Consider the following 12,880-nt stretch of genomic DNA (forward strand, 5'->3'; position numbering starts at 1 on the left):
GCATTAAAATCATTTATTTATAATATTTATATCATAAAACAAATAAACTGTTAAATACATGTTTGAATTTAACTTTTATTCTTCTTTTTCTTCTTTTTCCTCTTACTCGCAGACGTCTGATCGTCTGTGAATATATCGTCTAACATTTTACGTTTTTTATTCTCTTCTCGTTGAAGTTGTTCCCATTTTTGTCGATTCGCGAGAAAAACGTCGCATTTCGTTTTATTAAAAATCAATCGACCGAAGAACGATGTTTTCAGTTGAGAGCTGCTGCCTTTACTCAATAATTCAACTATTCGTGTTTTCTGTTGTAAAGTCGCGTTGTTCCACAAAGCGTCGATCACTCGACTTCCAAATTTATCTACAGCCATACTAGCATACAGGCTCTATTCGAAATATAAATAGTTCAATCAGTCAATTTACGTGTGATTTAAAACAAACTACAATAAATTCGAATCTGAAAAACTCCAGACTTCATCCTAACTCTGACAAATACAACTATTTAACCAGGATTGCTACTGATATTAGACTCTGAATTATACTCAACACTAGACCTCCCTTCAATAACTGTCAACCCCTGTTATACTGCCCTCCAATATCAGTGGTATATCAGGGATTGACTGTAGTTCATCAGTTACAGTTTTAATGAATGATCAATCAACTCACCTCAAGTTTTTTAAACATTTTGTCCTTAGAAGATCTCGAAATAGTTGAACTGGAGAAGAACGCATCGAATACGTGGGAACCTTTAGCATCGCATGATAAGGTCTTCAAATCAACCGGTTTCATATCGAGGAAACTATCGACAACTGATTGTGGATTAGAGAACTGTAACAGTTTCTGTACAATTAACGCTCCTTGTAGATTAATCACTCGCAGTAAAGGAGCAGCTGGTGGTATATCATCCTGTAATAACAAACAATCGATAAAACATAAAATACTTGACTCTTCTTAATTCAGGTATCAGTGGAAAAGTTCTGTTATTTACCTTTGATTGTGTGTCTTTTTGTTCCTCCTCCATTTTGTAAAATGTTTCAAACGTTTGAAGTGACGCGATCAATGGTAGAATTTTAACTTGTCTTTCCGCCGGTTCGTAACAGTGAAATACCTTCAGAAGTGCCTTAATCAAACAACAATAATCGTGATAACATCTGTTTCAGGAGAATATAGACATCAGGTAATATGACGTCTGCAGCTTACTCTGAGAATCTTATCTTCGTTACAATGAAGTCTTGTACAAGCTGCTGTCAGTTGTAAGATGACCCCCGTATGACCTTGACTCATTATATCTTCTATATGTTTTTTCAATTTCTTCATCATATCGGAAAGCTATAAACATGAAACTACAAATAATAAATTCCTTTTCACTAAAACATTTCACACTTTGTCCCGAGAATCGTACCTGACTAGAATCAACTCTTGTGAGGATTTTTTGTAAAATGAAGTTTGCAGTTGGACAAGTCGCCATTTCAAGAACCTTTTCCTGTATATATAGCTTGATTAGATGATTAAACTGTTTGGTGTTTGTTAAATCTATGAGTAGTTTCTCGATGAGGAATGAAGCTGTATTGTGACTGAATACTTCCGGTAATCTGAAATACAACAACAGAATGACTGTTTGATAACGTTTATTAACTAAACCAGTCATCAATCGGATCTTCACCTCCTCCCGGATTCTGGGGCAGTCGCAGCTGAGATAAGTAATAGGATGAACATTTTCTAAACATTGTCCAGGATACGAGATAATATGAGACAATCATCTCTGGGATAAATACATTCATCCATTTGTAATATATTGTTCGGGGGAAGCACCTGATAATCGGGGCACCCGATAATCTGAAGCAATCATCTCCAAGGAATCTGGTAGCTTGATATACGTACGTGATGGTGTAATCACTAGTGATTTTAATAGTTCGAGTTTGTGTAAATAATTCTGGAAGTTCCAACACAAATTCCACGGTTTCTTCACATTTATCCGGTAAATATTTCTTCAATACGAGTAAAATTGTTTGTAATACTGGATTTCCGGGCATGTTGAATACATAACCTAAAAAACAATACAGTCAAACATCAAGGAACAACCAGAGGCAGGGGTTAGGGTTATCAGGGGTAGGGTACTAGAGCGCACCGGTTAGGGTTTTCAGGGGTAGGGTACTAGAGCGCACCGGTTAGGGTTTTCAGGGGTAGGGTACTACAGCGCACCGGTTAGGGTACTAGGGGCTACGTACTTTTAACATTACGAATATTGTTCTTGTTGAATATAGCATCGACGTATCGCAAAAACATGTCCTTGAATAAAGGTCGAATCTCGCCGAGTTCAAGGTCGGATTGTACGATGGCGCCACCTACAAATAAATCAATCATTCGATCGAGAGGGAAATTCTGCAGTAGATATCCGATCAAAGAAAAGGATTTGCATTGTACCTGATTTTTTGAATCTGGAGTTATCTCTGTTGAGTTGTTGACTGACTTGTGCACCTCCTAATATCTGTATGATACTCCTGACAATGTGTACGGAATGAGTATTACGTATATAAACATCTAGATCAGCGAGAATCAGTTGACCGAACGTTAAAACCTGATGTTCCAGGTTCGTAATCGCTTCTAAACTAACTTCAGATTCCGGCTTCATAAAATGCACGAATAACGAATCGATGAGAGTTTGTAGAACGTGACAACCGGCCATGTCAGTCGCTAGGTCACCGATATCGGTTTCAATCGCCGCCCAGAACCGAGTCGAGTGCGTCTCGTTCGCTGACTTCAACATCGTTTCAACAACGCGACTGACAGTTTGACTTTTAGATATCGCGGCAGCTTCTGAACTCATCTGAGTGAATACATTATCTAAAAACAGTTCTACAAAATAAACACAGAAATACAAGTTAGTATTATACTGATGAAAAAGAGACAGTTGAAGTGACCAAGGCTAAGGAATCATTAAATCACAGGGATATACGTATTTGAAGTTTGGGGGGTGAACTGTAGCTTATATCATCCAGTATTAAACCCCATAAAAACCTCGTTACAACCAACTCAGATACAACTATTCATCAGAATATAGAATTTCATCCCGAGCAAGAAAATTGGAATAATTTCACACTGGATATAACGAACTATCAGTTATAATAAACAGATTTTCTGTTCTCCTGAAGTTCGTTGTATCGAGGTTCCGCTGTATATAGAACTATCGGTTATAACAAACAGATTTTCTGTTCTCCTGAAGTTCGTTGTAACGAGGTTCCGCTGTATATAGAACTATCGGTTATAACGAACAGATTTTCTGGTCTCCTGAAGTTCGTTGTAACGAGGTTCCGCTGTATATAGAACTATCGGTTATAACGAACAGATTTTCTGGTCTCCTGAAGTTCGTTGTATCGAGGTTCCGCTGTATATAGAACTATCGGTTATAACGAACAGATTTTCTGGTCTCCTGAAGTTCGTTGTATCGAGGTTCCGCTGTATATAGAACTATCAGTTATAACGAACAGATTTTCTGGTCTCCTGAAGTTCGTTGTAACGAGGTTCCGCTGTATATAGAACTATCGGTTATAACGAACAGATTTTCTGGTCTCCTGAAGTTTGTTGTAACGAGGTTCCGCTGTATATAGAACTATCGGTTATAACGAACAGATTATCTGGTCTCGTGAAATTCGTTGTAACGAGGTTACACTGTAGTAGCTTAAATAGGCGTAGGGGCCTACTGGATGATCTCAGCTACAGAGTACAGTTCACCCCCAAACTTCAAATACGCGATCAAATTTACCTCTATCTTCATGATTGTTGGTATCTGATTGGTGGAATTCGGATTGCCATGTATCAGAAACTCTTCTGTAATATTCTAAAGTAGTTTCTGGTAGTTTACGTCTGCGTCCCTCTCCACCCTCTCCAACAGCGCCACCTGCTTCTTCTTCATTATCGGCATCAAATTTTTTATTATGATTTCCAGGTTTCTTCTTCTTCTGGTGAAATGTTGATTTATTTTTAGACATTTTACACTTCTGAAATCAGACTGCATTATCTCAACAAATAACACCGAGCACTTATAAATCGTACACGTTCTGGTGACAATATTATTCAATTGAATTGAATTTGATTGAAGAATTGATATTTCTTTATTTCTCAGACTGACTGAGATGATAGTGATGACAGGCCTATTTTAGCCTATATCAAGTTAAAGCCATAGTTTGTAGTTGTTTCAAAGCTATTACTTGGTATTTTCCCTATAGCAGATAATGGTCAAACAACATGTGTTTTATCCTATCAGTTTTAGCCCTAACTGGCGAACCAGCCATCAGGTGGGGCGCCGATTTCCCGGATATGGACCATACTTTGATCTAACCCTAACCCTAGCCTACCACTGCCGGTGGAATTGAGTGGCGTCCATATCAAGGAAATCCCACGGAGGTGAGTGGTTCTGCGTATTGAGCAACAACGGAATTCCCTCTAACCTACTTATTTAAACAGGGATATCCCAATGTCAAATAACCAGTAATACTAATTAGCGAAAATGCCCGTACAAATCACGGGTTTAATTAACCGAGTCCAGTTTTAATTGAAAAAGCTTAAAACGGGTAAATTTCAATTATTTTCCTCGTAAAAAAGGAAGTAGCCAATAATAAAATAGCAATTCAACTGGGCGCTGCGGAAACTGGGAGGGACCAGGTACCGCGAGCGGCGGTGCCGGTAGAGCACTATAAATGTAGTAGTTTTTGTCACTTCATGCGGATTCGGCTGATTTTTATCGAAACGGGGCTGCTTCCTCACTCCCGACGGACGCAAGGCGTAGTAGTATATATTGTTCACATGACTATTTTTCCGCGGTCTCTCAGGAATCGGCGCTGGGTGAATCCGAGACTCCCGGGTTTTTATATCCTAAGTCGCAGCTCTCGCTGTCTTTCCTTAGAATAAAACCGATCTAATCTTCAACAATGATGAAGAGAGCACATGATATTTTCAGATGAAAAGAATTTATTGTAGAATAAAGCGATATAAGACCTATAACGATCAATAATAGCGGCCCGGCGAGAAACCGAAATACCGTGACCGTCCTGCATAATTCCCGGGTTTTTATATAAAACCAGGGCCTGGTTTTATAGACTGATATTTTTTATCTTTAACCCGCTAACTCAATTGAAAATGAATTGAGTTAGCCCCTGGGTAAAAGTAACAATACCGGTCTATAACTTAAACCGGCCCTAGGACGGTACATGAAATATTAACATCGATATACTGACTGTACATGAAACGAACATGTATTATAATCTAAAAGAGTAACAATTAAGAACGGTTACATCATAAGATGTGTAGAGACAGAATGTCAACTCTAATCTAAATTTGAGTTTGAATACAAACTGATATCATATTTGAAACATGATTTCGTACATTTTTAAATCTACGAAATTGCTTAACATAATATCACGCGTAAATAGACCCAAAGCTACGAATATAAAATATTTCAACATTTAAATGAAAAATTACGAGTAAGCGCTATATATAAATAAGCAGATGGATTGCAGGGCGGATCCAGGGTCCAATTTTGACAGCCACCTAGCCAAAGTTTTCAAAATACTTTCCAGAATATACTCAATGCGTAACGATTGAATATGCGAAACACTTTTCAGATGCACATCCTTAGAAAATTGTGCATGAAAATACATTTGAAAAGTTCTCCATTTGCCTTTCCAAAAATTAAGGCATTTCAGAGTTTTTGAGTGTCTCACGCGAGACATGTGAGGTACCCTAAATCCACCACTGGATTATTTATTAATAACAGGATCGTGGAATTAAGTAAAACCAATTATTGTTGTGATTTTTCCCACCCACATCGGTCATATTTAGATCCCCGGATGTAAACCATAGTGTATAAAATTTTTCCTAAAATTCTACTTTTAATCATTTCGTTTAGAAATGATAGGTCAAGAGGAATGTTTAAATCGGATCAAATTTAGCGCAAGTATGTGCTTGAATTATATAATTGCAAAAATATATTCCATCGTTTAAAGAAAATACATGTGTGCACTGGTACACAATCTGTCACGTTCTCTTGGCTTTATTCGGCTTTCTCTATAACGAAAGTTCATGGTAAAATCAATCAGCTTCCGTGATCAAGTATGTTGTCAAGCAATCTGACGAATTCGCAGTACAGATTGTGAGCCGTTCGGATTTTAACCGAACAACTCTCCACATTATTCTATCTATTCTACCTATAGAAATTTTGTCCGTTAGACTACCATCAGCATTGACTCTAATTTGCCAAACTGATGTTTCGTCGGTAGATTTAAGGCGTATAAACAAAATAATATAAGAACTGGTTGGACAGAATAGATGAATATTGTTGCAAGATCCAGGCTTACAGATTTCATTAAGGCTAATTCTATGTTTAACACTGAGTTGTGTATCATCTTGTACAATTTGATATAGAACTTCTTCATGTTCGCCGCCAACTACCATATAATAACACACAAGAATAATCTCCGCATTCATTATTGTTATAACATCTCTGATAGTTGCATCAACGGTAAGCATCATCTTTGATTGTTTATCGATAAACCTCGTATTGGTATCTGCTGCAGCAGTGACCGGTTTAATTTTGAAGTATGTAAGAACTTTCCCGAGGCCTATATATAACCGGTTGTTTGCAATGAAACATACACGGATGCTGTTGATTCCTGGCAATGTTGGGACAAACCCGGTACACTTGTAAAACTGTTGCCCGGCTGCTTCTGTTACTAAGTTATATCGGCGCACACTTATCTTACCTACACTTATGCAGAATGCGTACAAAGAATTTGTTTCGTAATCCAGTCTTACTAGACAAAGGGATGGCATATTTTTGAATATTTTATCAGTAGAAACTTGATCAAGCTGATCATTCACAGCTGATCCCCTATCGAGCAGAATATTTCCATCCGGTAAAGTTGTCATTAACTCAGTTTGTAAGGAGAGCTTTGGATGACGCCTGTATTCAGAAATTTCGAAGGTTTTATGTTCGTTAGGTGTTTCTATTGGAGCTGGCGTCTCACACCTGACCCCTCCTACCGCTCCCGGAGGAATGACCTCTTCACATCCCACCAATTCTCCGAGGACGACATGTTTTGATGGTGATAGAGCACGTTTAAAATGAATATTCACATTTTCAACTTGAGTTGCTTCAACCAATGCATCAACATCTCCAACAGCAATTTGTATATGAGCATTAGTGAACTCTTCTATATCCTCTACATCTATTTGACCTTGTTCCATGTTAACCAATGACGACTCAAACATCGTCAACTTGTTCAAACATTTCGTAACCTTCTTCAGCGCATCCTTCGAGATTCCCTGTAATTCCTGTCGCCTGATATCAATCTGTGACTTGTACTCTTCATACCAAACATCTAGTTGTATTTTCATGTTGTCCACAGATAGTTTAACATCTTGTTCTACACTCTGTAGTTCAGCCATCCTCTCCTGTGTTGTGTTACTGATATTAGTGACAAGATCAGTCAACATTGTCTTGCGAGTCTCAATATTCTTGATAGACCTTTGAAGCGCCATCATTTACTCTGAAATACAAATGTTCACAATATAATGTATGTTGAAGTTAATGTAGATCAGGTCCATAGTAAGTTACCTGAAAATATCTGATCGTGAAACTGAACTACAGAGGTTACTGACTAACAGGTCCAGGGACATCATGCCCACTTTGTTAAATTCTTGGCAATCTGACAATATTTAACACCCCCTTACCGACCCGTCCAGCTGGTGAACAAAATCGACCTCAGAAATCAATGACCTTGAAACTAACCACAATGATTGAAAATTAATGTACATATGAAAAATCCAAAAATTGATCCAAGTGTCAACAAAATTTTCCTGAGAGTCAGCCATTTTGATAGGGCCAGTTTTTTGTAGAATTGGGTTTAAACCAAATCTAAACAAATACAAAAGCACCATCAACAGACGGACGAACATTCAACGCTATAGCGTTCAATAATCCACTGGGACTTAAGACTTAGGGGCGGGGGTAGGCTCATATCAAAAACGAAAGTGAAAGTGAATGATAGATTCTAACTTTCTGCCTACTTTCCTGAAATAAAGGCCATGTGACATGGTTTTAAATGTAAGCGTAACATACCCAATGAATAATGAAACAGGTAACAGACGATGAAATATAGACTTACGTTGTTTTTCAGTTGTTTTAATGAAGATCAACGAAGGATTTCTTGTGAATGCGTTTCAGCGCCTCTCTATCGAGCCAGCCACTTCAGTATTTCCCCCATATGGATGTCACCTAACCCTAACCCTAGCTCTTTACACTAGCGCCGTCTTCAGAATTGAGTGGCGTCCATATCACGGAAATCCACTTGAGGTGAATGGTTCTGCGTGTCGAGCAACAACGGAATTCCCTCTGACCTAGTTTAACCAGGGATTCCTATGGAATTCTCTCTAACCAACTTCTCTAAATGAGGGATATCCCTTTGTCAAAATGGCCAGTATTAGTGATAATGTCGATGCCGCTTCAGTAAACGGCACAAATACTTGTAAACTGTTCCACGCCTTACATTCAGTTAATGTTCTAAAGAGTCTCAATGAAACAAGGAAGAACAGATCTCTGTGCGATGGTATAGTTTTAGTTTCTGGTGAAGAGGTTGCTGTTCAGAAGGGAATGCTCGCTGCATGCAGTCCATATTTCAGGTCTGTCCAGTGTTTTGTCTGTCTGTAAACTGTTTGTTTGAAAGGCCACTTTTCCTTTAAATGTCCCTAACGTTATAGCATATCCACACAATGGCCTGTTATACAATTTTTAGGGCTACACGTAAATAAAGATTTCTGGCCCGTGTCACTGCCTGTTGAAAATACATCGTCATTTGATTGGTTAGATTCAGACTTATGTCTCACTTGGCCAACAATATCTAGTATCCGCTAGGGTAGTACTTTGATTTGGGCCCTCGGCTGTAGAGGCCTTCAAACATGGCCTCTACGGCCTATTATAGCGCGCACATGTTCTATCTTATACACAGTGTTTATACATTTATTTCTGCTCTAAGTAACTTTATTGTTTGTACGATACGGACTTCTAACGCGAGGGACCGAGTTAGCATCCGAACCCACCCCCAGGACTCGAGCTACAACCAGCCTTTCAAACCCATCTCCACCATCACTGCGCCAACCTGTACCAGCAGAATAATCAGCCTGTTGATTGATTGAGGCTGGTAACCAGGATGATGATGATGACCCTGAATTTTGATTTGTCATGCGAGCTCGTGAGTTCTGAAGTTTCGATCTCGTAGAATGATGATGTTTGATATATAATATTTTCAGAGCTGTATACACATATGATCACCACTCCGTAACCGATGCTGCTGCTGCTGCTGAAGCTGTTGTCCTCGACGATATTTCTACGCAGACATTCGCTCAGATTCTAGAATACATTTACACATCAGTGATCACTTTAAATGAAGAGAATATTCAGGATATTTTACAAGCTGCAGATTTATTGTTACTCGCCGAGTTGAAATCGTTATGCTGTGAATACCTCGAACAATGTCTATCGTCTAATAATTGTCTGGGAATTATTGATTTTTCTGAGCGGTATTCCTGTCCACGGGTTCTTTATAAAGCTCAGCAATATCTTCACGAACATTTCAGGTAAGTATCAAATGATCTTGTTTTACCTGAGTCCGTGTATACAGTCCACATACCGGTAATCTTCAATCTAACATCCAGTTACCCCTAGGGCCGGTTGCACAGTCTAGTCTGAGACCAACTTAGTTCTGTAGCCAATTTAACAACTTAAGACCAGTTTTAAGGTTTTAAGTCATTGGTTTGGGCTGCCCAGGTGACCAGCTTTACACCAATAACAGCCTAGGGTTTAGTCAGGGTGGTCTGTTTATATGGATCTGGTAAACAATGAAAACCCTAGTTGTGACCTGTCTGTTGCGACCAGATCTAGCTCGGTCAGTCTATAATCATAACGACAGATACTATAGTTGTTTGAGGTGATCACCGTCTCAATGTTTTTGATTGTAGTGAAGTGATGAATTCAGAAGAGTTTGGACAGCTTTCTACATCGAAATTACAAACTTTACTGCAAGAAAACAAACTGAAAGTTCATTCAGAGAGTACAATATTGAACGCTATAATAAACTGGATCAGCGGCGATCGAAAGCAGAATCGAACCGATCAATTCAAACATCTTGTTTCTAACTGTGTTCGTATTTCACAATTAGAAATAAATCGAATAAATCTTCCTCGGAAACTCGATTGGTTAAAACAAACTGATTTGCATAAATTATTGCGAGATTTAAAACCAAAGAATGAGAATTCTTCGGCTCGTGGTTATTGCGATGTGTTAGTTACAGCTGGTGGCGAAGGCTCTTCTGATCAAAAGTAAAAATAACTGAATTCCGAATGAGTTTCATGATTTATTCACGGATCAGTATTAATAGTTATTTTGTATGAATTTTAGCGATTGTGATGTTGCGACAGTTGAAGCAAAATCAACAGTTCGGTTTATAATACCACACAACGGAACGAACGCACGTTGCGAACAGTGGTTAGATTTACCTGCTATGAGCTCACCTAGAATTGGACATGGATTAGTTGAAGCAGGTTTGTATTAGTCGTATTCAGTTCTGTTCCAACCTCGCTTACCAGGGGTCGGTTCCATAGACAGGGATTAGACTTAAGACCAGTCTAAGACAAACTGAGTTCTATAGCCAATCTAACAAGACCAGTCTTAAGGTTTAAGTCCACTTTTGGTCTTAAGTGTTGCCTATGGAACCGGCTCCTGCCGAACACAAACTCTAGCTGCGGTTCCTTCATTGTTTGGCTGGACAGGTTCCCACGGCAATCAGTCTATGTTGTATTTAAGCCAATCAAATGCGATGTTATTCAATGACAGATTCGCTTTATCGATACCACGCATCTGATTGGTTCAATACACGTAGGTTACTGGTAGTAATGACTTCTCTTGATTAAGTCTGTTTACTCCAGTAAACTGCTCCTAAAACGGTTCAGTCAGCCCGATTAAACCGTAAAGGTTTGCTGGTTTGAGTAAACCAGTCCTAACTCTGTAACTCTGTGTGTCGAATGAGTATTCTTCTAATATCCAGAACCCAGTTCCACAGTTGTGAGTTAGAGTTAACTCTGAGTTAAAGTTAGTTCATTTTCAATGTTTTAACCCAGGGTCAAATCTTAACTCAGAACTGTGGAACTGGACCCAGTTGGTATCCAGACACTGTTTTAGGGGTAAAACCTTATCTGAAATTGTGTCTGTTATTAATATGATGACTGTATATATTTCTAGGCGGTTGTCTGTTTGTGATTGGAGGTAGAGATAACAGCGGTAACATTTTAAACACCGGTGAGAAATTCAACCCTGAAACTAACAACTGGCAGACGATATCCCCGATGTCTCACGCTCGAGTCGGGTTCGGATTAATCGTTGTCGACGATAAAATCTACGCTCTCGGAGGTAGTAATAACATGTGCGATCCTGTACGCAGCGTAGAGGAGTATTCTATCTATACCAATAGGTGGCGCTCGTTACCGGGTATGTGTTTGAAGCGAGCGTGGGCGGCTTACGCAGTCGTTAATAAGAAGATTTACGTGATCGGCGGAGGAGTGATGGGACAGATTTACGAATCGGTCGAATATTTCGATACTCGCGATGAAACGTGGAATACGATCGCTCCGATGAAAGAACGTCGGTTCGACGCTCGAGCTGTCAGTTGTCACGGCGACGTGTACGTATTCGGCGGATTGAGACGTTTAGAATGTCCGTCAGCGTCCGTTCACGGAACCGGGATGAAATTCTGCGGCACGGAGGTTTATTCTACCGAGTTACAACAATGGACGACGATGATGCAGCGTTCTAGCGGTATGTGCTGTATGAACGAGAACTCGCATGTCGACAGCGCCCTCTATTTACCGGTTACTAACGAGATTTATTTAACGGGCGATTTAGATATCGGCGGAGTTTATCATCACGTGAGGGCTTTAAATATGAATAATCACTCGTGGAGAGGAGTCGTAATTAATAAACCTCACAATCAACGTAACGGTGCTTACTGCTTCTATAGACTCTCGAATTCATTCATTAAAACTAATTCGGAAACTTTTTATAATAAGAATAAAACGAAAACCGACTAGTTGTGTGAGGGGGACATCCATTGCGGGGAGTAGGGGTCATCCATTGCGGGAGTAGGGGACATCCATTGCGGGGAGTAGGGGTCATCCATTGCGGGAGTAGGGGTCATCCATTGCGGGGAGTAGGGGTCATCCATTGCGGGAGTAGGGGTCATCCATTGCGGGAGTAGGGGACATCCATTGCGGGGAGTGGGGAGTCTTAAAATTGTCCCCTATACATTACGTAGTGCTTAGAAGGGTTGAAAATAATTACAATATACGAACAATAGACTCCTCTTAATTAGACTCGATTTGAACCAGTGATTTTACTGTTCAGTTATAGAATTAAATTCACTTTCTGTTAATTGTTCAATGTTCTAAGATTTGTGTTTGAGTTCAGCGATATTTACGAGTTTATACTTTATAAAGGGTTCCTTAATCAATTTAAATGTAGCTTCATGTTCAAACAATATATGAGTTTCCTCAATATCTTTAAGATGCTGCTCTAATGTTTTATGTATATGTTTATCGTTAGTTCATTTTGTAAATTCTGATGTAGTTTAACTGTGTAATTTCTGTTGCACACAATTTCATTTCTAGTTATTACGTTATCGTGATATTCCCTTGATAAGCATTTCATATAGAATATACAAGAATTTCTTATTATTATTATTCAGGGTTTTTTCTTCCATTCGGAGCCTGATTTTTAACAGCATATTCTTCATGATTTGCAGTGGGGGGGGGGCGGAGGTGGCGAGTTACTAGGTCT

The 12,880-nt window shown here is 39.2% G+C and overlaps 3 protein-coding genes across 3 annotated transcripts; 1 reads left to right on the top strand and 2 right to left on the bottom strand.

Annotated features, from left to right (window-relative positions):
- Positions 1-5: 5 nt before the first annotated feature.
- On the bottom strand, positions 6-4,401 carry LOC141902593 (nucleolar protein 9-like). The gene is made up of 10 exons (XM_074790398.1): positions 4,209-4,401; positions 3,764-3,998; positions 2,425-2,856; positions 2,229-2,345; positions 1,882-2,047; positions 1,403-1,592; positions 1,201-1,329; positions 989-1,120; positions 667-906; positions 6-386 (listed from the first exon to the last, which is right to left on the bottom strand). The coding sequence occupies exons 2-10, from the start codon at positions 3,987-3,989 to the stop codon at positions 69-71; spliced, it is 1,950 nt and encodes a 649-aa protein (XP_074646499.1). The 5' UTR covers positions 3,990-3,998; positions 4,209-4,401; the 3' UTR covers positions 6-68.
- A 556-nt stretch (positions 4,402-4,957) lies between these two features.
- Positions 4,958-8,277, bottom strand: LOC141902679 (uncharacterized). Its single transcript, XM_074790507.1, has 2 exons — positions 8,163-8,277; positions 4,958-7,544 (listed from the first exon to the last, which is right to left on the bottom strand). Exon 2 carries the CDS (start codon positions 7,537-7,539, stop codon positions 6,088-6,090), a length of 1,452 nt encoding a protein of 483 aa, XP_074646608.1. The 5' UTR covers positions 7,540-7,544; positions 8,163-8,277; the 3' UTR covers positions 4,958-6,087.
- Positions 8,278-8,467: 190 nt separating this feature from the next.
- LOC141902272 (gigaxonin-like) lies at positions 8,468-12,738 on the top strand. Its single transcript, XM_074789920.1, has 5 exons — positions 8,468-8,676; positions 9,304-9,630; positions 10,012-10,371; positions 10,451-10,593; positions 11,291-12,738. The coding sequence occupies exons 1-5, from the start codon at positions 8,468-8,470 to the stop codon at positions 12,133-12,135; spliced, it is 1,884 nt and encodes a 627-aa protein (XP_074646021.1). The 3' UTR covers positions 12,136-12,738.
- Positions 12,739-12,880: the final 142 nt, after the last annotated feature.

This window comes from Tubulanus polymorphus, chromosome 3 (genome assembly GCF_964204645.1).
Source record: "Tubulanus polymorphus chromosome 3, tnTubPoly1.2, whole genome shotgun sequence".
Classification (NCBI taxonomy): Eukaryota; Metazoa; Nemertea; class Palaeonemertea; order Tubulaniformes; family Tubulanidae; genus Tubulanus; species Tubulanus polymorphus.